The 27,547-nt window shown below is 36.3% G+C and overlaps 1 protein-coding gene across 1 annotated transcript; it reads left to right on the plus strand.

The window, feature by feature from the left end:
* Positions 1-928: 928 nt before the first annotated feature.
* Positions 929-27,318, plus strand: LOC139962665 (CTP synthase 2-like). Its single transcript, XM_071962835.1, has 15 exons — positions 929-1,154; positions 1,887-2,094; positions 3,340-3,510; positions 4,245-4,345; positions 4,823-5,023; positions 5,717-5,797; positions 13,696-13,847; positions 15,332-15,464; positions 16,010-16,098; positions 16,548-16,642; positions 17,661-17,773; positions 20,559-20,655; positions 21,678-21,733; positions 22,693-22,789; positions 23,201-27,318. Exons 2-15 carry the CDS (start codon positions 1,929-1,931, stop codon positions 23,416-23,418), a joined length of 1,770 nt encoding a protein of 589 aa, XP_071818936.1. The 5' UTR covers positions 929-1,154; positions 1,887-1,928; the 3' UTR covers positions 23,419-27,318.
* Positions 27,319-27,547: the final 229 nt, after the last annotated feature.

Genomic DNA, 27,547 nt, shown 5'->3' on the forward strand with positions numbered 1-27,547 from the left:
TATGTATGTATGTATGTATGTATGTATGTATGTATGTATGTATGTATGTATGTATGTATGTATGTATGTATGTATGTATGTATGTATGTATGTATGTATGTATGTATGTATGTATGTATGTATGTATGTATGTATGTATGTATGTATGTATGTATGTATATTTTAGCAGTAATTTAGCAGATTTCTTAGAACCAAGGCCTGAGGTGATATGATACAACCTGATATATATGCCTGATTCAGCAATGGATTTAGGTTATCTCCATGATACAAACAACTGATTGGAACTCATTGTATCACTATCAATTGATAAAATTTTATTGAATTTTTTTGAATTTTATTGAATTTATCATAAATATTTACATAGAAAATGATAATTAAACGGGCAATTTTTAGAAAAATCGGTGATGTGTCCATTAAACAGCACTTGGCGTCATCCTGAAGTTTAAGAAAAAAACATTGTCATTATCAAAAATAGACATACAATCCGTCGATCTGCCTGCGCCATCGATCGATACCTGCGCGATCTACCGATGCTTGCGCTAACGACGGATCCATAGATAGCGCAGCGCTATCGATCGATGGCGCTAATCGGTCGGCATAACATATATACTCATCCGCCTGCGTGACTGCATATATGTTAGTGAGCTAGTGAATGTCTTTTTTAAATTTTGCCCATCAACTCGCTAAAAGACACTTTCAGAGAGGACAACCGGCTTTCATTCAATTTATTCGGGACAAAATTAAATAGGGGTCCGGATCTTCCTCTCCTCTCAACCCCCCCCCCCCCCCCCGTTGCCAATCAAACGTATCAAATGTTCTGCTCGGTCGGCTTGGAGAAGGTACATGAATCAATAACGCATGTACCACGTGGTAGGAGTAATCATAACAAAGTCACAGAAAAAGTTGCGACATAAGGTCGCGCCACTACCACTAGTAGATCAGTGGCCACTACCGAGACATCAGCACGTTTTGGCGCAATATTGTTTTCAGGACATGTTGGCTATGCACTATATACTGTTCAGGCTACATTCACGTTCAATCATATTCCCATGTTTCAACTGTCAAATTCTCGGACGGTAAATTAAATCCAGGCGGATACAAGGAAAACCGTTGACCGTCAACTGCCATTTTTATTATTTTGGGAAAACAGTGAGGTAAAACGCGCTTAAAGAACTGACTTTTACCGTAAAGTTTATCAAAACACGATACACATGTACTTGCACGTTACTAAAGTTAGGCTACGGTAGGCTTCTTTAGGCCTAGGCTGAAATTTGATGTATGTGTAACACTCACAAGTAGCAGTTGGTTTTACTGATGTAGTATTACTGTAGGCCTGAGATGGACCTAATTTTGATGCCTAGGTATACTAACTATGGTGGGGTACGTATTATGCCGCACTTGATGATTTAATCGTAGCAATCTGCAAAATAAACCTCACTTGACCTGGGAGTGGGACACAGTTTTATTTTTTTATTTTGATCAGGGGATAGCCTAGTTCATGAAATCTGGGGACTGACCCTGGATATTGATGATATCTGCCAATATTTACTAACCAGCTAGCCGCCCATCATTCAACTTGTTCTGTTTGTTGATGTCCAAGAGAAAGCACAGAGATTAAGCAGTCCCCAATTGTTCTATTAAACTTAGGCCCTACTTTGTTAAACACTTTGTTTGGAAGCTCACAAGAAATTTTGACTGTGTTCTATTACTTAGTGTTATGCTTTTTTAACTGATAGCCAATGAAAGAATCTCTAGAGAAATACTTTTTAAAACGATAAGAGAGAGCATCATTTTAATTTAACCAAAGATCCTTTTTGGGACAGTTTGCTAGGCAAAGAAAATGTTATCACCATTGTCTCAAATAATTGTCTTTTTGTTTTCAACAGCTTTCTGGTCCATCAAAGCTACTTCATTTGCAATAATCCATAATGAAGTACATTCTTGTGTCTGGGGGTGTCATCAGTGGTATCGGCAAGGGGGTTATCGCCAGCAGCCTGGGTACCCTGATGAAATCCTGCGGTCTTCGTGTGACCTCTATCAAAATTGACCCATATTTAAACATCGATGCTGGAACATTTTCACCTTATGAACATGGTATGTAAAAGAAAACAGATCGGTGGTCTGTTCATTTCCCTTGCATTGTTAAACCATGTATAGGTTTTCAGAGGGCCTTTTTTTTTCTTTTTCTTTTTGGCTTTCATAAAATATCCTCTGTAGCCCTTGCACATTTCAACGTCATTTTTGCTAAGATATGACTAAGAATTTAGGGATTTTCAATCTTTGTGGTCTCTCCAGCAAAAAATAGTAAGGAACCATCAGTCATTGAATTCATTAAAGGAATCTGAAGTAAGCTTGTAGCAGTATCTGACTGTAAACTCTCATTCCCACATGTGGAGCTGATTGAAACTGGGTGCCACTGAATGGCATTGTACTTGTTCACAAGTAGATTGAACTTTTAATGGAACTTGTTTGAAGTAACTTGTTTTTTAAAAGGCCATCAATAATGTCTCCAAAAAGTTTCAACACTTTTCAGCATTTTCAACTATCACAAAATTTTCAACAAGTACCTGTTTATTTAACCAAAAACTGTAAGGAATAGAAAGCGTGCTATGTGGCAATTGACCACATGGTCAGATATTGATATCGTTTCCATCATATTTTGCTAACATGATCTCCTATCCATATGTTATGTTTTGAATTCAATTTAAACAATCGCAACCCATAATCGGGGCAAAATTTTGATGGTTGTCGGGAATGTCGGGACATCCTATATGACCAAATTTCTGTTCAGACAACAAATATATAGAGCTTTGGTGGTTGCCCAAGGCACTGCTAGTTGTTTACATCAAATTCAGATTGTATTTCAATAAATACCCCCAAATAGGTAAAGTGATAAATTTGTATCACCCCTCCATCACTTTGGAGATACCACAATACAATAAAAATAATAGTGCTAGTCCAACATGATCCACCTCAAGAGGAGTTTATATTAGAGTGGGGGGTGGGGGGGGGCATCGCTTGGTGTTCTATTCACCCATACCTACACATCTCTTCCACAGTGTACAGTACATGTATTAGGAATTCTTTGCAAAGTTAACATTTGATTATTTGGAAGAGCTCTAATACACGAAAGTAACACAACCGTTCCACAAATTCCTCAAACTGGAAGGTCAGGCCAAGGAATACGTTTGGGAGTGGCAATTTGATGCAGTTGGTTTCAACTGAAAGTTTCTGTAATGTAATTTTGTTTGTTTTCTTTGTAATATTTGTTGTTTAATTGTCTGATTGTGACATGTCGCTGTTTTCTCTCCGCACTCTGGGCCATTTCGTGTCCCGCAGGTGAGGTGTTTGTCCTGGACGATGGCGGAGAAGTCGACCTGGATCTGGGTAACTACGAACGTTTCATGGATGTGACACTACATCAGGATAACAACATCACTACGGGCAAGATATACCAGCACGTCATACAGAAAGAGAGACGCGGCGATTATCTGGGTAAAACTGTACAAGGTTAGTAGTAAACAGCAACCTACCTGTAACTCTGTTGCCCCTGGCGACGATTACTTTAGCGTTGTTAGTGTTGGTGCTCTGCCCATGCTACAGTTCGTTGTGGGATATCTGTTCTTACCTTAAAGGCGTGTACGTATATTTGTTTCAAAGTTATTGATTCGCAGTGCTACAGCCACATATGATAACGTCAACTTCAGAAACTAGCTTTGTGTCGTTCTGTGTACATTGTAAGATCAAGTCAGTGGATAACCTATACAGTCCTTCTTTAGTGTCTTAAGAATTTAGTGGAACTACTTTATACACTGCAAAATCATGATAAAGTTTATATCCATCTGGTTTGACAACATAATTCGTACCTAGTTATCTGGCATGCTGCCAATTGCTAAATAATGACACAGCAGACATTTTAGGTAAGGTTCGTTAGCCTTAGGTAAGTAAATTAAGTATCGTAAATTCCAAAGCACAGATGATGTAACTTTCATCTTTAAGACCTTTCAGTTCAAAGATATTAATGAATGAACCCAAACAACAATTTGATGTATGATGAAATAATTAAAAGTGGATGTGCTTCAACGTTTGGCTTTCTTCTTTTCATCGCTTTTCTTTCTTTCTTTGCTTGGGTTTTCATTCCAAAACAAGGCCATAAAGTTTAATTTTTTTTATTTTAAATAATGTATAAATGCAATTACTTTTGAGCCCCTCTATCTCTTTCTTTTCACTTTGTTTTTTTAAAGTTGTTCCACATGTTACTAATGCCATCCAAGAGTGGGTGGAAAGGGTTGCTAAGATACCGGTAGATGGTGATGAACTGGAACCAGAGGTCTGCATCGTCGAGGTAACAAGTTATGTCACTGATAGCTTCCTCTTTGGTTGCAAATTGTACACTGTCAGGTTTTCTCAATAATTCTCATGTTCCAAAAATTCTGTTTGATAAACGACGACGTGCTCGGATGTCGTTGACTCTGCCCGAAAGGAGAATTGTGAATTGTAATCGTTGACACAGACTGTAGAAGGTTTTGTCACATGAGGGTTCTGTGAGGATGAGGAAGGGAGGTATGAAAAATAGAGAAAAAAGAAAATATTTTACTGGAGTTTAATCTGATACTAAGAAGGCGTACAATGGTTTTGACATTGAAGACAGGAATGTATTCCTAATTTAATTGCTCGCAAATTGGAAGTTTTCTTCAAGGAACATGTACGGAAATACCGTTATTTGGAGTTGTAGTGTCTTCATATTCAGGTGAAGCAGTGAGACAATTGGTTGAGTCAGCTTAAAAGACAAAGGTTTTTTTTCTTTCTCTCAAAACGACAGCTTGGTGGTACTGTCGGTGATATCGAGGGCATGCCATTCGTAGAGGCGTTCAGACAGTTCCAATTTCGAGTAGGGAGGGAGAACTTTTGCTCCATCCACGTCAGTTTAATTCCACAACCAAAGGCAACCGGCGAACAAAAGACGAAACCAACTCAAGCCAGCATCCGGGAGTTGAGGGGCCTGGGTCTACAACCAGACTTTGTGAGTTCATATTTAAATTTCAGTAACATATTATATACTTTTAAAGTTCTTTTGGGGGAAATGACCCATTGAAGTTTTGTTTTGAAGTTTCCTTCAGTCTGGGTCTACAATAATTGGCTGATATTAGGGAAGATGGGGTACCTAGAAAAGAAATCTGTATGAAATTAGACAAAAACTGAACACATTTGCAAGTTGAACAGGTTTTTTTTTTAACAGATTAATGGATTTTGTAGGGAAGACATACTACAGAATGGGTTTTATTAAAATCTGAGAAATGACTAGTCGAAAAAAAAACGTTTCCCTGATTTTTCTATAATTTTTCATGTACAATTAGTAAGCGTCCATATTGGTACCATTCAATAATGAGGGTGCTTCTCCTCTAAATGCTTGATATTCTGCTTATCTGAAAAAGCTAAAAGGTTTTGCCACAAAATACAGCTGAAGACATTGGGAGTCTGCACTACCAATTTACCACAAAATCAGTTCATAAAAATAAAAACTTAAGCATCATTGTTGCAGGTTCCCAATGAGTGGAAATAACTATTATAATACCTTTTTTTTTGAGTAGCTATGAATATTCATAACTTTTGTCAGAAACCACAGACACCGGTTAGAAAACATGATTATTTTTTGTACACTTTATTTACACAATTTCTAAATATGACCCTTGATGTTTCTCTTTTTTCTTTCCAGATTGCCTGTAGAAGTCTAACTCCTCTCTCAAATGAAGTTCAAGAGAAAGTGTCAATGTTCTGTCATGTGCCATTTAATAAGGTAAGTGGTCAATCAGACTTGCCAAAAATAAACTTACTGCTTATCCAGGACTGCTCTTTCATCCCATATCCACAGGGAAACACAATGTTATACAAAGGCGAATATGTATAGCAGTTATTGTACACTGAAGCACGCTGTGTTCAGTTATGTACCGAAAGTAGAATTGATAAACCGGAAATGTGCTACAAAAAATGTGAACACTGAATTATTCCCAGCTTTTGTAGTGCACAAAGCCTGTCTGGTTAAACATGTGTAAAATTTAGAGGGTCAGATGTTTCCATTAAAGTAGGATTGTCAGAAGTGAGAGGAATTAAAGAGATTCATTTGTTAGCTGAAGTCAAGAATACAATGTTAATCAGGAGAGCAGAATCTTGCAGATAATAGAAGGAGAAGAAGCAAAAGATGAAGGGACCCTAACAGGTAGTAAACTGAGGAGAAATAGACCTAGTTTGGATGAAATTTAAACATGTTAATTAAAGAGCTTTATTTGTTAGCTGAACTCAAGAATATAAAGTTAATCAAGGGAGTAGAATCTTGCAGGTAAGAGAAGGAGAAGAAGCAAAGATGAAGGGACCTAACAGGTAGTAAACTGAGGAGAAATAGACCTAGTTTGGATGAAATTGAAACATGTTAGTAAAGAGTTTTATTTGTTAGCTGAACTCAAAGAATATAAAGTTAATCAAGGGAGTAGAATCTTGCTGGTAAGAGAAGGAGAAGAAGCAAAAGATGAAGGGACCCCAACAGGTAGTAAACTGAGGAGAAATAGACCTAGTTTGGATGAAATTGAAACATGTTAGTAAAGAGTTTTATTTGTTAGCTGAACTCAAAGAATATAAAATTAATCAAGGGAGTAGAATCTTGCAGGTAAGAGAAGGAGGAGAAGCAAAAGATGAAGGGACCTAACTGGTAAAATGAGGAGAAATAGACCTAGTTTGGATGAAATTGAAACATGTTAGTAAAGAGTTTTATTTGTTAGCTGAACTCAAAAATATAAAGTTAATCAAGGGAGTAGAATCTTGCAGGTAAGAGAAGGAGAAGAAGCAAAAGATGAAGGGACCTAACTGGTAAAATGAGGAGAAATAGACCTAGTTTGGATGAAATTTAAACATGTTAGTAAAGAGCTTTATTTGTTAGCTGAACTCAAAGAATATAAAGTTAATCAAGGGAGTAGAATCTTGCAGGTAAGAGAAGGAGAAGAAGCAAAAGATGAAGGGACAGGTAGTAAACTGAGGAGAAATAGACCTAGTTTGGATGAAATTGAAACATGTTAGTAAAGAGCTTTATTTGTTAGCTGAACTCAAAGAATATAAAATTAATCAAGGGAGTAGAATCTTGCAGGTAAGAGAAGGAGGAGAAGCAAAAGATGAAGGGACCTAACTGGTAAAATGAGGAGAAATAGACCTAGTTTGGATGAAATTGAAACATGTAAGTAAAGAGTTTTATTTGTTAGCTGAACTCAAAGAATATTAAGTTAATCAAGGGAGTAGAATCTTCCAGGTAAGAGAAGGAGGAGAAGCAAAAGATGAAGGGACCTAACTGGTAAAATGAGGAGAAATAGACCTAGTTTGGATGAAATTGAAACATGTTAGTAAAGAGTTTTATTTGTTAGCTGAACTCAAAGAATATAAAGTTAATCAAGGGAGTAGAATCTTGCAGGTAGGAGCAGGAGAAGAAGCAAAACATGAAGGGACCCTAACAGGTAGTAAACTGAGGAGAAATAGACCTAGTTTGGATGAAATTGAAACATGTTAATAAAGAGCTTTATTTGTTAGCTGAACTCAAAGAATATTAAGTTAATCAAGGGAGTAGAATCTTCCAGGTAAGAGAAGGAGGAGAAGCAAAAGATGAAGGGACCTAACTGGTAAAATGAGGAGAAATAGACCTAGTTTGGATGAAATTGAAACATGTTAGTAAAGAGTTTTATTTGTTAGCTGAACTCAAAGAATATAAAGTTAATCAAGGGAGTAGAATCTTGCAGGTAAGAGAAGGAGAAGAAGCAAAAGATGAAGGGACCCTAACAGGTAGTAAACTGAGGAGAAATAGACCTAGTTTGGATGAAATTGAAACATGTTAGTAAAGAGCTTTATTTGTTAGCTGAACTCAAAGAATATAAAATTAATCAAGGGAGTAGAATCTTCCAGATAAGAGCAGGAGAAGAAGCAAAAGATGAAGGGACAGGTAGTAAACTGAGGAGAAATAGACCTAGTTTGGATGAAATTGAAACATGTTAGTAAAGAGCTTTATTTGTTAGCTGAACTCAAAGAATATAAAGTTAATCAAGGGAGTAGAATCTTGCTGGTAAGAGAAGGAGAAGAAGCAAAAGATGAAGGGACCCCAACAGGTAGTAAACTGAGGAGAAATAGACCTAGTTTGGATGAAATTGAAACATGTTAGTAAAGAGTTTTATTTGTTAGCTGAACTCAAAGAATATAAAATTAATCAAGGGAGTAGAATCTTGCAGGTAAGAGAAGGAGGAGAAGCAAAAGATGAAGGGACCTAACTGGTAAAATGAGGAGAAATAGACCTAGTTTGGATGAAATTGAAACATGTTAGTAAAGAGTTTTATTTGTTAGCTGAACTCAAAAATATAAAGTTAATCAAGGGAGTAGAATCTTGCAGGTAAGAGAAGGAGAAGAAGCAAAAGATGAAGGGACCTAACTGGTAAAATGAGGAGAAATAGACCTAGTTTGGATGAAATTTAAACATGTTAGTAAAGAGCTTTATTTGTTAGCTGAACTCAAAGAATATAAAGTTAATCAAGGGAGTAGAATCTTGCAGGTAAGAGAAGGAGGAGAAGCAAAAGATGAAGGGACCCCAACAGGTAGTAAACTGAGGAGAAATAGACCTAGTTTGGATGAAATTGAAACATGTTAGTAAAGAGTTTTATTTGTTAGCTGAACTCAAAGAATATTAAGTTAATCAAGGGAGTAGAATCTTCCAGGTAAGAGAAGGAGGAGAAGCAAAAGATGAAGGGACCTAACTGGTAAAATGAGGAGAAATAGACCTAGTTTGGATGAAATTGAAACATGTTAGTAAAGAGTTTTATTTGTTAGCTGAACTCAAAGAATATTAAGTTAATCAAGGGAGTAGAATCTTCCAGGTAAGAGAAGGAGGAGAAGCAAAAGATGAAGGGACCTAACTGGTAAAATGAGGAGAAATAGACCTAGTTTGGATGAAATTGAAACATGTTAGTAAAGAGTTTTATTTGTTAGCTGAACTCAAAGAATATAAAGTTAATCAAGGGAGTAGAATCTTGCAGGTAAGAGCAGGAGAAGAAGCAAAAGATGAAGGGACCCTAACAGGTAGTAAACTGAGGAGAAATAGACCTAGTTTGGATGAAATTGAAACATGTTAATAAAGAGCTTTATTTGTTAGCTGAACTCAAAGAATATTAAGTTAATCAAGGGAGTAGAATCTTCCAGGTAAGAGAAGGAGGAGAAGCAAAAGATGAAGGGACCTAACTGGTAAAATGAGGAGAAATAGACCTAGTTTGGATGAAATTGAAACATGTTAGTAAAGAGTTTTATTTGTTAGCTGAACTCAAAGAATATAAAGTTAATCAAGGGAGTAGAATCTTGCAGGTAAGAGAAGGAGAAGAAGCAAAAGATGAAGGGACCCTAACAGGTAGTAAACTGAGGAGAAATAGACCTAGTTTGGATGAAATTGAAACATGTTAGTAAAGAGCTTTATTTGTTAGCTGAACTCAAAGAATATAAAATTAATCAAGGGAGTAGAATCTTCCAGATAAGAGCAGGAGAAGAAGCAAAAGATGAAGGGACAGGTAGTAAACTGAGGAGAAATAGACCTAGTTTGGATGAAATTGAAACATGTTAGTAAAGAGCTTTATTTGTTAGCTGAACTCAAAGAATATAAAGTTAATCAAGGGAGTAGAATCTTGCTGGTAAGAGAAGGAGAAGAAGCAAAAGATGAAGGGACCCCAACAGGTAGTAAACTGAGGAGAAATAGACCTAGTTTGGATGAAATTGAAACATGTTAGTAAAGAGTTTTATTTGTTAGCTGAACTCAAAGAATATAAAATTAATCAAGGGAGTAGAATCTTGCAGGTAAGAGAAGGAGGAGAAGCAAAAGATGAAGGGACCTAACTGGTAAAATGAGGAGAAATAGACCTAGTTTGGATGAAATTGAAACATGTTAGTAAAGAGTTTTATTTGTTAGCTGAACTCAAAAATATAAAGTTAATCAAGGGAGTAGAATCTTGCAGGTAAGAGAAGGAGAAGAAGCAAAAGATGAAGGGACCTAACTGGTAAAATGAGGAGAAATAGACCTAGTTTGGATGAAATTTAAACATGTTAGTAAAGAGCTTTATTTGTTAGCTGAACTCAAAGAATATAAAGTTAATCAAGGGAGTAGAATCTTGCAGGTAAGAGAAGGAGGAGAAGCAAAAGATGAAGGGACCCCAACAGGTAGTAAACTGAGGAGAAATAGACCTAGTTTGGATGAAATTGAAACATGTTAGTAAAGAGTTTTATTTGTTAGCTGAACTCAAAGAATATTAAGTTAATCAAGGGAGTAGAATCTTCCAGGTAAGAGAAGGAGGAGAAGCAAAAGATGAAGGGACCTAACTGGTAAAATGAGGAGAAATAGACCTAGTTTGGATGAAATTGAAACATGTTAGTAAAGAGTTTTATTTGTTAGCTGAACTCAAAGAATATTAAGTTAATCAAGGGAGTAGAATCTTCCAGGTAAGAGAAGGAGGAGAAGCAAAAGATGAAGGGACCTAACTGGTAAAATGAGGAGAAATAGACCTAGTTTGGATGAAATTGAAACATGTTAGTAAAGAGTTTTATTTGTTAGCTGAACTCAAAGAATATAAAGTTAATCAAGGGAGTAGAATCTTGCAGGTAAGAGCAGGAGAAGAAGCAAAAGATGAAGGGACCCTAACAGGTAGTAAACTGAGGAGAAATAGACCTAGTTTGGATGAAATTGAAACATGTTAATAAAGAGCTTTATTTGTTAGCTGAACTCAAAGAATATTAAGTTAATCAAGGGAGTACAATCTTCCAGATAAGAGCAGGAGAAGAAGCAAAAGATGAAGGGACAGGTAGTAAACTGAGGAGAAATAGACCTAGTTTGGATGAAATTGAAACATGTTAGTAAAGAGCTTTATTTGTTAGCTGAACTCAAAGAATATAAAGTTAATCAAGGGAGTAGAATCTTGCAGGTAAGAGAAGGAGAAGAAGCAAAAGATGAAGGGACCCTAACAGGTAGTAAACTGAGGAGAAATAGACCTAGTTTGGATGAAATTGAAACATGTTAGTAAAGAGCTTTATTTGTTAGCTGAACTCAAAGAATATAAAATTAATCAAGGGAGTAGAATCTTCCAGATAAGAGCAGGAGAAGAAGCAAAAGATGAAGGGACAGGTAGTAAACTGAGGAGAAATAGACCTAGTTTGGATGAAATTGAAACATGTTAGTAAAGAGCTTTATTTGTTAGCTGAACTCAAAGAATATAAAATTAATCAAGGGAGTACAATCTTCCAGATAAGAGCAGGAGAAGAAGCAAAAGATGAAGGGACAGGTAGTAAACTGAGGAGAAATAGACCTAGTTTGGATGAAATTGAAACATGTTAGTAAAGAGCTTTATTTGTTAGCTGAACTCAAAAATATAAAGTTAATCAAGGGAGTAGAATCTTGCAGGTAAGAGAAGGAGAAGAAGCAAAAGATGAAGGGACCTAACTGGTAAAATGAGGAGAAATAGACCTAGTTTGGATGAAATTTAAACATGTTAGTAAAGAGCTTTATTTGTTAGCTGAACTCAAAGAATATAAAGTTAATCAAGGGAGTAGAATCTTGCAGGTAAGAGAAGGAGGAGAAGCAAAAGATGAAGGGACCCCAACAGGTAGTAAACTGAGGAGAAATAGACCTAGTTTGGATGAAATTGAAACATGTTAGTAAAGAGTTTTATTTGTTAGCTGAACTCAAAGAATATTAAGTTAATCAAGGGAGTAGAATCTTCCAGGTAAGAGAAGGAGGAGAAGCAAAAGATGAAGGGACCTAACTGGTAAAATGAGGAGAAATAGACCTAGTTTGGATGAAATTGAAACATGTTAGTAAAGAGTTTTATTTGTTAGCTGAACTCAAAGAATATTAAGTTAATCAAGGGAGTAGAATCTTCCAGGTAAGAGAAGGAGGAGAAGCAAAAGATGAAGGGACCTAACTGGTAAAATGAGGAGAAATAGACCTAGTTTGGATGAAATTGAAACATGTTAGTAAAGAGTTTTATTTGTTAGCTGAACTCAAAGAATATAAAGTTAATCAAGGGAGTAGAATCTTGCAGGTAAGAGCAGGAGAAGAAGCAAAAGATGAAGGGACCCTAACAGGTAGTAAACTGAGGAGAAATAGACCTAGTTTGGATGAAATTGAAACATGTTAATAAAGAGCTTTATTTGTTAGCTGAACTCAAAGAATATTAAGTTAATCAAGGGAGTACAATCTTCCAGATAAGAGCAGGAGAAGAAGCAAAAGATGAAGGGACAGGTAGTAAACTGAGGAGAAATAGACCTAGTTTGGATGAAATTGAAACATGTTAGTAAAGAGCTTTATTTGTTAGCTGAACTCAAAGAATATAAAGTTAATCAAGGGAGTAGAATCTTGCAGGTAAGAGAAGGAGAAGAAGCAAAAGATGAAGGGACCCTAACAGGTAGTAAACTGAGGAGAAATAGACCTAGTTTGGATGAAATTGAAACATGTTAGTAAAGAGCTTTATTTGTTAGCTGAACTCAAAGAATATAAAATTAATCAAGGGAGTAGAATCTTCCAGATAAGAGCAGGAGAAGAAGCAAAAGATGAAGGGACAGGTAGTAAACTGAGGAGAAATAGACCTAGTTTGGATGAAATTGAAACATGTTAGTAAAGAGCTTTATTTGTTAGCTGAACTCAAAGAATATAAAATTAATCAAGGGAGTACAATCTTCCAGATAAGAGCAGGAGAAGAAGCAAAAGATGAAGGGACAGGTAGTAAACTGAGGAGAAATAGACCTAGTTTGGATGAAATTGAAACATGTTAGTAAAGAGCTTTATTTGTTAGCTGAACTCAAAGAATATAAAGTTAATCAAGGGAGTAGAATCTTGCAGGTAAGAGAAGGAGAAGAAGCAAAAGATGAAGGGACCTAACTGGTAAAATGAGGAGAAATAGACCTAGTTTGGATGAAATTGAAACATGTTAGTAAAGAGTTTTATTTGTTAGCTGAACTCAAAGAATATTAAGTTAATCAAGGGAGTAGAATCTTGCAGGTAAGAGCAGGAGAAGAAGCAAAAGATGAAGGGACCTAACTGGTAAAATGAGGAGAAATAGACCTACTTTGGATGAAATTGAAACCTGTACCGTTCGAAAGTATCTTTTGATGTTGTCTAACCTAGGAGATGCTCCCTTCCCTACACATGTACCTCAGTACCACATGATGAAGTACCTCTATCAATTGCTCCACTCTGCACTGAGTCTGAGAAAGTGAGTGTATTGCTATGAGAGTTGGAGAATCACACAATCATACACTTCGACATCAAACAGGAACCGGTTCTGTTCTCCAAAGATAAAAAACATTAAACTGATTAAAACTTAGAAAAGTTCAATTGAATCTTACAGATTGTCAATGTTTACTGTACAAAACTCACAGGAATCTGGAAATTAACCTGATTTCATTTGACATGTGACTAAATTAAGAAGGGGGGCGGGCGGGAAACAATTGAAGAATGTATTAATTTTTCACACAAAATCCACCACTGTAGTGAACTATAAGACACCACTACTCTTAGAACTTACAGAAAATGTAAACATACTGCAATGTCATTTTAATATACATATTCAGATTAAACCATTCATGTTTTTTTCTTCAAGTGATGATGCATTTTTCTGTTTGTATTGCTGAAACATTCTCCAGGTGCTCTGTGTCCATGACTGTGCCTCTGTGTACCATGTGCCTCTCCTACTAGCCAATCAAGACGTCATCACGCTCCTCGGAGAACAGTTGAAACTGCAGTATCGCTTAAGTCACAAATCTGCTCTGAACAGATGGAAAGAGCTAGCCTACAGGTCTGTTGTTGTTGTAAACAATTACGAATGTAATAGTTGTCTTTAGGGATGCACCGGATCCAAATTTTTGGATCTGGCCGGAACCGGATTTTGCCGGATAGTACATGAAATCCGGCCGGATAAAATCCGGCCGGATAAAATCCGGCCGGATAAAATCCGGCCGGATAAAATCCGGCCGGATAAAATCCGGCCGGATAAAATCCGGCCGGATAAAATCTGGCCGGAACCGGATTTTTTCATTACACAAAAGAAAATCATTAATAAGAAGTAGAAGTATGAAACAAGGAGCAAATCTTAGGTGAGGTATACGCATGTTATAAAGAAGGTGAAATTAAGACCCCATTTATGAGATTAAATTTGACTTGAAGTGGTGTAATCTACATTCTTTAATAAAAAATACTGCATACTACCTACCTTTTTAAGGAATAATTCAGGCCAGATTTTGAAAAAGATTTGGCCAGATTTTGAAAAAGATCCGGCCGGATTTAAAAAAATATCTGGCCGTAACCGGAACTGGATAATTGCTCACTATCCGGCCGGATAGTCCGGCCGGACCGGATATCCGGTGCATCCCTGGTTGTCTTCCAAACGTGATCCACTGTAGATCGCATCAATCCGTAAAGCTGCAACTAAGCCCTAAGCCTGTAGTCAGAATTGCAAGATTTGTGTTGTGTCGCTTCAAATTAAACTTCACCTCATCCTACTAGGTACTATCTTGTAATAGCAAGGTTTAGTGTACAATTCATACACACCTATACCTCCGTCAGTAGGCTAGGCCTAGGGAGGGAGAGGTATGGGTACATTCATTGGGCCCATGTAAGTATTGAATAGAGGGTAATATATTCAGAAAAATATACAAATGCCTATGTACCATGAATTTTTGAAGATTGGAGAAAGGGGGCCTGGTGACACAATTATCTCAAGCAATAGACCTGGCTCAGTCACCTGGGGAAGGTATTGTCACTTGATACGTAAGTGTCATTAAGCAACCTTGACGATACTGTACAGATCGTCTGCTTCAGATATTAGAGAGGGATGGGTGGGGGGGTGTTCTCATTTGTTACCAGGAATTGTTGTGTGTCTCTACAAAATAAATCTGTACTCATGTTCACCCTTGTGGATTTGTACTAGCCGTTGTGGATTTGTACTAGCCGTTGTGGGTTTGTACTAGCCCTTGTGGGTTTGTACTAGCCCTTGTGGGTTTGTACAAGCTCTTGTGGGGTTTTTTTTTTGCATTTATTGAAACCAGTATAAATATAGCATATTTATAAAAAGGAGTACACATGTCAAACTAAAAATAAATAAATATGAAAACCATGATAGATAAGATGTTCAAATGGGTTTATACTCATATCAAGGGCATGTAAGAAATCTTGTACTATGCTGAAGATAAATCATACTTCAAAGTCTGCTTATGATTATGGTGATTTCTATTAGACCACTAGGTCAAAGGTCACGATGTTTATATGTCATTTGCGTTTCAGATTCGAAAATGCGACAAGAAGCGTCCAGATTGCCCTGGTCGGGAAGTACACAAAGTTGGAGGACTCCTACATCTCGGTGATGAAAGCTCTCTTCCACGCTGGATTAGCTTGTAACTGTAAAGTCCAGATAACGGTGAGTTATCGGACCTCTATCCTTGTTACTTTATCAGGATTGTCAGCAGAAGAAGGTGATCGCAGAGAAAAGTTGAGCAGTGTCTGCAACCTTTTCAAACCTCATATTGACTTGGACAAAGTGTATACATTTCAGAACTTTTAATTACAAAAATCTACAATTTACTCCACAAATGATCGCCATGCCTTGTTGGCTGTTTGTTGAACATTTTTTTGGTTCTGTAACAAGCCTGTTTAACGGCTTGAATGGTGCATCGTCTCACCGTGGTGAACAAGCCAAAATAATAAATGAAAAGGGAGGCTGGGGGGGGGGGGGAACAGAATGACAAGTGAGATATGTCCAGTCCAAACTGTCAGGCCAGAAGATTTGAGATATGACAACACTTTGGGAAGGCTTGGACCTACATAAGGGATAGTGCATATATATAATCCATGTTACAAGAAGTAAATGCAAATTTTATTAGGATTTTTTTTTCCTTCTCCACTTTCTTCCTTTCTGTCGCTTTGGATTCATGTTTTCCTCTTTTTGGCATTGCTTGATAACAGAGAATAGAGGCTGATGACCTAGAGGTTGAAACTCAAGAAAAAAGTCCAGTTACATATCATGAGGCATGGCAGAAACTATGCAAGAGCAAGTAAGCTTGAATTTTATGAGTTTTTTTAAAAATTCGAAATCAAGAACCTTAAGGCGATGGAAGGGCCCTTAATTCCAAGGCTTGTCTGTGGGACAGGCGTAACTCTAGTCCTGTATGACCCTAAGAACAAGCCTTAGTTGTGGTCTTATCATGGTCAAGCAATTGACGATCCCGATGTAAGTGAGGATTTGTGCGATAATTTAAAATGGTTAAACTATGTTAGGCTTTTCCCATGGTTTGTAATGTTTCACAAATTAAGTTTTTATTTACACATGTGATCAAACAAAAAGCATATCCTGATTCCTGAGTTAATATTAGGTACTGAACACTCCTGTTTACAATGATAATAAAATTGTGTTATAAACAATGAGGAAATATTCTGTAAATTTTGTTGCTACATTACAAGTGACAAGAACAGCTTGATGGTGAATTCTCTTTTCTTCTGCCAGTGGAGTCCTGGTGCCAGGTGGTTTCGGTTCCCGAGGCTGCGAGGGTAAAATCACAGCTGCAAAGTGGGCCAGAGAAAACAACATTCCTTACCTAGGTGAGACTTTCAGTTGAACTGTAGAATTTCCACTCTAATCTAGAGTCTAACCAGACATTTCACTCTAACCTTATCCTTATCTAACTGTAAAGATTGCACACTTATCAAGTCTAATTACAGAGATTGCCACCATTATCAAGCCTAACAGATTCGCTCTAATCTTATCTAAGTATAGAGAGTTCATTCTAAGCTTGTCTCACTGTTGAGATTATCACTCTGTTTCAGGCTAACTAGAGACTTTTCAATCAAATTTTATGTAACAGTAAATATTTTGCTCTAATCTAGTCTCTAGTCCCACTGTAGAGATTTCTCTCTGGCTAGGCTGTCTGTAGGGATTCCACTCTAGTCTTAAAACTATAGAGATTTCACTCTAATCTAGTCTAACTCTATAGATTTCTCTCTAATCTAGTCTAACTGTAAAGATTTCTCTCTAATCTATTCTAACTGTATATATTTCACTCTAATCTAGTCTAACTGTATAGATTTCTGTCTAATCTAGTCTAACTGTAGAAATTTCACTCTAATCTAGTCTACATATATATTTCACTCTAATCTAGTCTAACTGTAGAGATTTCACTCTAATCACATATCTGGGCTTACTGTATAGATTGTGCTCTAATCTAGTCAAACTATAGAAATTCCACTCCCAAGATTATCCAACTGTTTTTCTAGTTAAACTTTAGAGGTTCCATTCTAATCTAAACAGATTCTTGTCTTTAATAATATGGTTCCTCTCGCACCAGATCTTGCACCAAGGTAATCTACAGCAGAATATTGCAGATTAAGGATTCATTCTGTATCTATCTAAAACTTCCACATTTCTGATTAAGGTTTCCCATTTGTATGTTGTTTATATTGAAAAGTATTTCTGCTATTTAACTTGAATATATAGGCAATACATGTTCATGATCATTTATAAACCTGTCGAACTGTTTCATCAGTTGTTTCCATTCGTGGATGATGGAAGCAGACTCTGTAACCATCTCATTTTTCTTTCTTTTTTTGGGTCTTTTTTTAGGTGTCTGCCTTGGTCTGCAGATGGCAGTGGTGGAGTTTGGGAGAAATGTTCTAGGTTGGAAAAACTCTCATTCTCAAGAATTTGAGGAAGATATGAAGAAAGAAAACCCCATGGTACGGTTTTGATTAATTGAATAATCACTTTGTAGTGAAGATGGGAATACAGGCCATTTTCATAGATTAACAGACATTCTCATTTTCGTTTTATTTTTCATTGGCTTGTCGTGTATTAGTAGAAACAGATCAATACCGGCCATTAATGTCGGGATGAAATTTTATTGACCTTTTCGCTCTTTACTGCAAATTTTTCCGTGATAGATTATTTCTGTGTCTCTTGAGAAGGATGAAAATGGTTAAGTGAAACGAAGCATTGCTTGATGGTACCCTCAATTCAAACAGGCTCTTTTGATCACTTTATGCCACCATTAAATTTATGAAGACTACGCAAGTACTGACATTCCAAACCTGCCCAAACATGTTTATAGGCAGTTTTTAGTACCATAAAACCTTGTTTTTTGGGTATCATACAAGCTAAATTTTTGTAGCGCTGTAGCCGTATTTAGCATTTTGAACATTTTTGTCGCAATTTGATGGTGAACCATACTCAACTTGTCAAAGGCAAGGTATGGTACCTGCAAACTTAACTCTGGTACTTAAAGTCAACTGAAATTGCACCAGAAAAAAGAGAAAAAAAAGAGAGAGATAAATGAAAAACTTGGAAGGTGACTTGTACATGAAACATTAAAATATAAAATTTAATTTGTATTGGATTGGAAAGTGAATTACTATTTGACAAATGGGCCCATGCCCATCTACCATTTTTATCTCAATACATTACATGTATAGAGATATTGTAACAGTAAGTGGGACTCTCTCTTCTCTTAAAAATTTTTCAGCGTCTTCCAACAAAGTTCTTTTTCTCTGGAATTTCCAGAGCAAGAATATATCATATAGACCAACAAAAGTTACTATTTTTTATTCCAGAATTGTATCTCATTCTGTGACTTTTTCACCGATTTATGTCCAAATCGGGCCAATTTGGACTGAAAACACACTTTGGCAGACCTGTTTTGCACACGCTCCAAAACTTATGTTTTATGAAAGAGAATAGAATAGAACTGTCTTTCAACAGTGGTATCGTCTAAGATAGGGTCCTATGTATTATATATTTTATTAACATTTTAAACTTTCATTTGTTGTTTACAGGTAGGTATTAATAAGAATTTTACTACGTGTATATGACATTTTATGGCTTTTATTTGCTTTATTTGATGGTTAAATGATTTTTCTTTCTTAAAACAACACTGAGCTGCCGCCCCTACTATTAGTAAAAAGGTCCGTTTTTGATGATTAAGCCCCGCCCCCAAGTCTGTTTTGTAGCAGATTGGCTATGACTCATAACAGCTACACGAAAATGGCTACACTCGCGACCAATTATCTGTAGTGTAGTTAGGTAAGCGAGGTGTTAGTGTATTGCATGCTAATTACATTCTGTACTGCTGAATTCCATTTAAGGATAGTACTGGTGTTCAGGTAGCTTTTCAGAGCAAGGGCCATGATAAGTTTGTTTGATTGCCCTTCATGTATTTTGTATAATTACGTATACACATTCTTGTATTTCTGAAGGCTACTTACTGTAGGCCTAGTGCATTTAAAAAATATATATATATAAGCCTAGGCCTATTAGGCTTTCAGTGATAGCCACATTAGCATTGTACTGGTGTTCAAACAGCTTTTCCTAGAAAGGACCAGGGTAAGTTTGTTTGATGGGTACGTATAAAAGAGGAGCCGGCCATAGCATCACGACTTTTATAAGACTATAAAAATTGTATAAGGTTATGTTTTATTTATAAGGATATAAGATGTATAAGGTTATATGAAGTATGTTTAGCTTTCTTTTGAACCTGTAATGTTTGACATCAAATGTACAAAGAATTAAAATAAAATAACAAAATGGAGAGGAACTGAGGTGGCTATTAGGGGAAGAGGAGGCCACCCATCACTTGCATATAAAAACTTGTAATCTTCTTTTACATTATTTTTTTCCAAGTCATAAATCCATGAAATCTTCATGTCCAAAAATTGAGATGGAAAAACGTGGGTTGTTTTGATATCTAGAAATGGACACAGTTTTGATGGTAGTCACCACTACAGTAACATACATAGGTCAATAGGCCTAGCTCTCAAGGCAGGCATCAAGAATATGGTCGAGTTGTTCGCCTCTTCTAATTTGGCTGTTGTCATTGACGTCAAACTATATGACCAAAAAGTCCAACAGAGACTGACCTAAGATGAAGGATACCACATAAAAAACAAGTTCTTAGGTATTCTATGACATTACTAAACCTTGCAATGTCGTTCTTTCGACTAACAGGCAATGAGCGCTAAAGGCAAGACTAGCAGGATAAAGTGTAACCTGCAGAGACTATTCGTGGCAAAGTAGCAAAAATGCAAGTTATGTATTTGTTGTACCATGATTGATATTGATAATTGTAGAGACAGAGCAAAGATTTGAAATTAGGAATCAAAATTAAAACTTCCAGTATTGAGATACTGCATCATTGATGCTCTTGTTTTTCTTGGAAGAGGGGGGGGGAGAGGGGCGGTACTAAAAGTTAGCTTAAGACATTGTCTCTCTGTCTGCATGCATCCCTTACCTTTTACCGATGGTTTCCTGTGCTCCGCAATTTCGGTATCTACTGATTTTTTTGGTGTCACAGGGGGGTCCCAGTTTTTCCGAAAATTCCATACTCCACGTCTCGACTTAATTAACAGAGCTCTAAGAAATATTTGGAACCACAGTTTGAGGAGCAATCCAATCATGTTTAAACTATCTCTCGTATGACTGGGTTAGAAAGATTTCATCTCATCGGTTGGTTCTGTCGCTTTTAACTCTCAGATTATCGAGATGCCAGAGCACAACACTGGTCAGATGGGTGGAACCATGAGACTGGGGAGTAGAAAGACTCTCTTCAAGACGGAAGAATCTGTCATGTGTGAGTAAATTAACCCTGATGTCGTACAAGGGGTGGGGGTTGGTAACGATTCATCATCGTTAACCATTCAACGTTAGGATGCTAAAAATGACTCGGAGGAGCTTCTGATTAATATAAATTATTCCAAAACATAGGAAGAATCTCATTTTATTTGAGTTGCTTTGTCACAATGTTTTATCACAATGTGCAATTATGGTACAGAGTGTATATCAAATAATAGGTGAGGATACATATATATCTATATAAACATATAAAGATATATAGGGGGGCGTTGTGGTCAAGTGGTTAAGGCAGTGGACTTGTGATCTAAGGATTACAGGTTCCAGCCCTGGCCAGATCATTGCGTTGTCCTTGGGCAAGGCACTTTATCTCCATTGCCTCTCTTCACCCAGGTGTATAAAATCGGGACTTGCGAGGTGACTTGTAAATATAGTTGCGTGCGCCGGTTTGTGGCTGCACCCTATGGGAAGTCCCCCAGAGGACACATGGCTGTGGTGCACTGCTGTGCCCCATGAGAGATTGTTTGAATTGTGCACACTTTGGTTTGTAGGTGTGACAAGTTACCAATGATCAGGGTTAATTGTAAAGCGCATAGAACTTGTGGATTATGCGCTATATAAATAACGGCGTAATACTAATAATATATTGTTAGATATATATAGATATATTTATATATAAAATATATGTTATATCTGTGTGTGAATGTATATATAGATATATGTGAATGTATATGTAAAATATGTTGCTCTGGTGAGAAGAAGTAACAACAAATGGAAAATTAACTTCAAATTGCATATCACTGCAGACATTCTGCATTCGGTGTTGACTCTGTACATGTAAACACCAGATAATGATTTCACTATGAAAGAGTATGATTAGAATATGGATTTTATTGTTTATGAATATATTTTTTATGAATTTATATTGGTTCAGTGAGATTTTGTTTTCTTTTTCAATAACCACCCTCTTTACACAGTCTTTACACTCGCAAATTGTTTTTATTATTTATCCTTGACTCTTAGGGCATCTTTACAATAAAGTTGAATTTGTTCAGGAGAGACATCGACATAGATATGAGGTGAGGTTTCGATGCAGTGTCTGTAAGCATTTATCTACGGACGTCTCTGCCTGTATTGGCCTGATGTCATTCTCTTTCAGCTGTCGTTCATTCTATCTTCTGTTTATTGCATAGTAACAAGTGTATATTATTATGATTCAGTGCTTCATTTGCCCATAATGAAAAGATTTAAAAGTTAGTTTAATAATCTCAGTAAATCCAACTGTATTGAATTCCAACATTGATATTGTTTTCCTCTGTATCTGCGATGTGATTTCTTCCCACTGATTAGCTATATTTGTCATTCGTAACATTCTTGAAATATTAGACTGGTTATTAAAGGATTGGTTCAGGTGTTTGACATGTCTATTTTGTATGAAAGAGCACAAAAAGACAAAAAGAACTGTGAAGAAACTACCATGATAGCATGCTCTGTTAAGGAGATATGACACTTTGAAGATATCAAAATATCTTTGAAAACGACTGGTGTAGAAAGACTTACTGTGAGGGTGTGACGTCACATCCTCACTTCCTTAACATTTGTGTATATTTTTCTTTAAAAATTATTTACATTTTTTAACACATTTGAAAATAGTATAATCAAAAATTCTTCAGATGTTTAATCTCAAATACTTCCTTTGACAAATATGAGATCTCCTGACATATCTTTTGGTTGAGTCATGAAATCTCACAAAATATTTAGAGAAAATACAAAGACTTTTCAGGAATGTGAGGATGTGACATCACAGCTAGTCAGATTTCAGCAGTTTCTACACAATCTGATTAAACTTAACACTTGAATATCTCTTTAACCGAAAAAGATATTTGAACAGTTTTTTCACCATTGTGTTTCTTTTATTGTCCTCTTTCATATAACATAAACATGTATGACAACTGAACCAATCCTATAAAAAGTGGAAACTGTTTTGACAGTGGCCATGTTTGCATGACTGATTTTTTTCTTCTTGATTTTTTCAAAGGTTAATCCTCAATTTGTGAAAGATTTGGAAACAAAAGGGATGAAGTTTGTCGGTCACAGTGAAGACGGAGAACGGATGGAGATCATGGAGCTTAAAGGTACTGTATACTCCCCACACGCAACTCTTTAACAACTAGTTGTAGAAAATCCCCCAGTGGCCAACATGCTGGTTACAATGTGCATATATTTACATATTCATTCATTATTACTGTAGCATATTGTTATACAACATATCATAACAGGTGATGTACCCTTGTGCTTTTAGCGTTCTAGATTTCGTACCTGTAATGTTTTAAAGTGGTAAGTTGCAATAGACTTCCAATAATCCATGTTAGCTTAATGGAAAGCTGTTCCACCTTTAGAATCACCTAACTATGCGATAAAGTACTCAGGATATACCTTTAGTGTCTCAAAAATGCTTTTGTTTGCTGTTAAAAGTTGCTTTCAGCAAAGAGAATATCAAAGCTGTTTTTTGGGAAGTTTAAAGATGTGCTCGTCGTCATCAACAGGTCATCCATACTTTGTTGGCGTTCAGTACCATCCAGAGTACCTCTCTCGTCCAATGAAGCCTGCCGCCCCCTATCTGGGTCTCATCCTAGCAGCTACGGGTAAGCTGTCGAACTTCATCACCAACGGCTGCAGGATGTCCCCGAGAAACGAGCACTTTGACTTGGAATATTCGGATACGGAAGAGGACCTCCCTGAACTCACAAGTTCGCCGTCTTAATCCGAAGAGAACCTTGGTGGACCTCAGCGAATTGCCGCATCTCAATGAGGTGCCCTACTGTGAAATGTACCTTGGTGGACCCCACTGCCCGCGAATTGCCGCACCTCAATGGGGGTGGACTACTGTGAAATGTTATCTGGTGACAATAGATATACTGGAATTATGGATATTTTGTAAGTGCCTTTACGTGTCAAATCGTTCAACATTATTTAGGTTTACTCAACTATCTCGTGATTGTATCAAGTGCCATTTTCACGGTAGACGTTTTCATTGACGACCAACTGGAAGCATCACACTCCATGGGTACCGTTATTGAAAGGATGCATTTGCTTTATTAAAAACGAAAAGATTCTCGCACAAAAGGGAAATGCCAACTTATAGGAACATTCTAGAACACGTACAGGTAAAGATGGGTTTAAAACTGCTTTCAGTTAGTCAAATATTGAGGCCTTTTTTTAATTTCGTGGGGGAAGGAGGTTTGTTCGTTTCATGAGGAAATGGGAGAAGAGGTAGGGTCACAGTATAGTCCCTTAATGCCCTGGTATTCAAACAATTTTTGCTTTTGACCCCATTTTCCACCTTCATCACCTTGAAGACCCTCCGGCTGCAGATGTTGTGGACTGGGGAAGGGGTGGGTGTATGGGAGGAGATATCCCTCTTTCACTTGAGAAATCTTTGTATGATCAAAGTGCTAAATGCGATTTGTATGTTGCAACTTTTGAAGTAATTTATGGTCAAGATTTTGTTTAACTGTTTATTTACCACAAATATCAGCAATTTAATTTTGACATCCCTCCAAAAAATGTCGCTCTCTCATCTTTGAATACCAGGGGCTTAATAGTTCAACTCGTGTACATTGAAATACTGGTATCCTGAAATTCCACAAAGTGTCAGGGTTGTAACATGAACTCGATTTGCACTTTGTGTTTTGTTTTAATGTTTGTTTAGTTATGTTTAACTATTTAGTTAACTATTTAGTAAATGTTGAATTTATGTAGACCATTTCTGTCATTTTTTCTTCTTTGTTGAAATACTTTCAAGTGCTTGTATTATTGCTTCAAGGGTTTCTCATTTTAATATAAGTTTCATGTGAATGCATGCTTCCGTATTTCTTGAGAAGATTTCTGGATTGAATTGCTTATATTTAGGCAAATCGGTTGATGGATACCCTAAATTCAACCTGTTGCATTTTTCACTGGAAACAGAGTAATACTTCTGCCTTTCAATTTTCTTGCAATCTCATTAGGATATTAAGATGTCGTATCTTAATATTTGAATATCTCAATGTTCAGATAATGATATACTTAAAAAGAGGGAAACCAAAAATTCCCCCCAGAAAAAAAAGTTAATGTCATATTGTTGGTTTGTTAAGTAAATTTATACATCTCACTGTTTAACTAAGTCTCATGAGCCTGGATTCTCTTGACAGTTGTAGAGAACACACATTTTCAGAAACTTTGTTCTCACATACAGGATTGGGTTATTTATAAGTTGGGCAAGTTTTATATCTATATATATATAAATATAGAGATATATATATATATGTATATATATATTTATATATATATATATATATATATATATATATATAAATATATATATATATATATATATAGATATATATATATATATATATAGAGATATATATGTTGATACTAGATGGGACTAGTGGAACACTAGTAGTTGTAACTCGGAGTTCCACGCTTTATAGCGATCTTCAGACAACTCTTCAGACCGCTCTGTCCAATGGACATAGAGCACTCTGCGCCAAGATAGACGCCAACCTACTCTATAGAGATATATATTTATATATATATAGCCATATATGGATAGAAATTTGCAAGGTTTGTTGTGTTATTGATTTGCATGTTCAAAAACGTTAAGTGATTGGTTAGATACAGTTACTGAAAAACAGGGTATATCTAATCTTGTAAAACACGCAAAATCAGTGAATTATATTGCGAAGAAGGTTACAGCAGACAAGGAATTATCTTCAATCAAGTTGAATACCAGCAGAAGATATTCTTGCAGAATGGCACCCCAAAGCTGGTCTGCTTGGCTAATCTTGTCCACTGATTTTATTTTTGTTAGCATGTGTGTGGCAGTTAAAGTAGTAATCCCTTTAATCAGTTGTCTATTCAGCGATGCAGTCCTAAAAGTCAGAAGAATAGGTCGGCTTCATTTTCTTACTTGCTCTCACAAAATGCTCCGTTCGTGCTGAAATTTCCCCCAAAAGTCTTGTATTGATGAATTGCTGAATATGTAATTCTACTTTTTCATCATTTGGGTTGAAAAAAAAGAAAGAATGGAAAAATTGTAAAATTCTCCTGGAATATGAGAAATATCAGTAAGGGGTTCAAACAAAGTCTTAGAAAGAACCTTTGAAAGAATTAATTTGATACAGGGTCCATCTATTTCTATTTCCTTGCACAAATTTATGTACATATTTTGGGGGTATACTATATATATGGTGAGATTAGATAGCATTCAAATAATCAAGAGTACAGTCTTGATATATTATATATGTTATAGTCTAACAATATAATTATAATCTGACTGCAAGCAATGTTTCTCTAAGCTTTTTCTGGGTTTTCAATAATTTAACCCGTTAAAAATATGGTAATTGCTCCTTAAAGATCGCAATGAAAATGACATCGGTTCCTCAGTGCATGGATTTAATAATGTTAATTTGTTGTTTTATAAGTTCTTATAACTCAACCAAAACATGTTGTTTTAACCATATGTAAACAACAGAGCATACTTGCATGATATTTCAACACTACTTAACCTCGACAAATTTGTAACTTATTATAAACAAGTCATCTGAGGCCATCAAAGTCTGTGTATTAGACTACATAGTCCAGCCACTTTCACTGATGATCTTCAGTTGTTTAAAGGGTCATTTTTTCAAGAAATTAAAAGTGTTCTAGAAATGCAACCCGGACTGACAGAAGTGGGGGGGGGGGAGGGTTCTCGTTCTACAATGTATCAAAAATTAATTTTGTTTCTATAGTCATCCTTTACATGAAAGGATTGTATAAAGTGAAACGCTGCATGTGGTACTGAAACAGTTTGTGGTCTTCAGAAAGTTTGGGTACTCGTCTACGAACAAGTGATTTATTCAACTGAATTTGAGCATGTTCGAACAAAGGTGTAACCTGAAGCCTTAGTTGAAGAAATATGAAAACAGTTCACTTTGGGAAACTGCTATTGCATAAATGGACTTATTACCCTTGTTGTTATTGATGGTACACTCTGATTGGGCATTTGTCTACAGTGTGTAGTATGTATAACATGTCTAATATTGCCGTTTTACATGTAATGACTTCTGTAAAATGGTTATGGTAACATCTGCAAAATGCATGCTCCCTCCTCACAACCCCCCACTGTCGGCCCCCACACCTTATCCTATCACTTGAATTAGAGGGACCATTTCAAAGAAAAGAATATTAAGTCTTTCTTGGCTGATATGCCTATATGATATTTACAGTTGGCAAAAAAATATATATTTATCAAGTCAGGGTTGCTCATTCATAGTTGAATATCATTCCATTTTTGTTTATTTTTGAGAAACTGGATCTACCTTTACCATGCCCCAACTAATACAATAATTTCAAATGCCCCCCTTCCCTCTCTTCCACCCAAATGCAGACTAATAAAAGGGCTTTAGAGAAAATATCAGAATTTTCTGCCAGTATTGAGGGGGGGTGGGGTGTTAAAGGTGCTTGGGAGAGGGGGTGGAATATGGTATCTGAAAATATGAGGATCAAAACTTTTCTGTGAAGTTTGTATATATTTCAATGTGGTTTTCAGATATTTTCTTTGAAATTCAAATCAGTTCTTGTTTTGTGTCTCTTTCAATATTAAAAGAATGCATTAAATAATCTGAAAATCAAACCATTATTTTGTCCTATTATATTGTCCTATTTTTCAATGATATGTACTTGCCTATTGGCTTCCTGAAAGTGTCTGCTGTTGGCCAACTGAAAGCCTTGTAGGTAGTGTTGACCAATCACAAGCCACGGAACACAATTTTCAGTGTTGTTGAAATCCACAATTGTGACTTTCTGCAGGGTTCACAGAAGCCACGTACATGCGGGCTCTATGCAGGATAAGTTAAAGCAGAAGT

The sequence above is a fragment of the Apostichopus japonicus genome, chromosome 21 (assembly GCF_037975245.1).
Source record: "Apostichopus japonicus isolate 1M-3 chromosome 21, ASM3797524v1, whole genome shotgun sequence".
Classification (NCBI taxonomy): domain Eukaryota; kingdom Metazoa; phylum Echinodermata; class Holothuroidea; order Aspidochirotida; family Stichopodidae; genus Apostichopus; species Apostichopus japonicus.

Coding starts and splice junctions, on each gene's coding strand:
- LOC139962665 (XM_071962835.1), top strand. CDS start 1,929: ATGAAGTACATTCTTGTGTCTGGGGGTGTCATCAGTGGTATCGGCAAG. Junction 16,099..16,547: donor CAGAAACTATGCAAGAGCAA/GTAAGCTTGAAT, acceptor TTCTTCTGCCAG/TGGAGTCCTGGTGCCAGGTG. Junction 16,643..17,660: donor AAACAACATTCCTTACCTAG/GTGAGACTTTCA, acceptor GTCTTTTTTTAG/GTGTCTGCCTTGGTCTGCAG.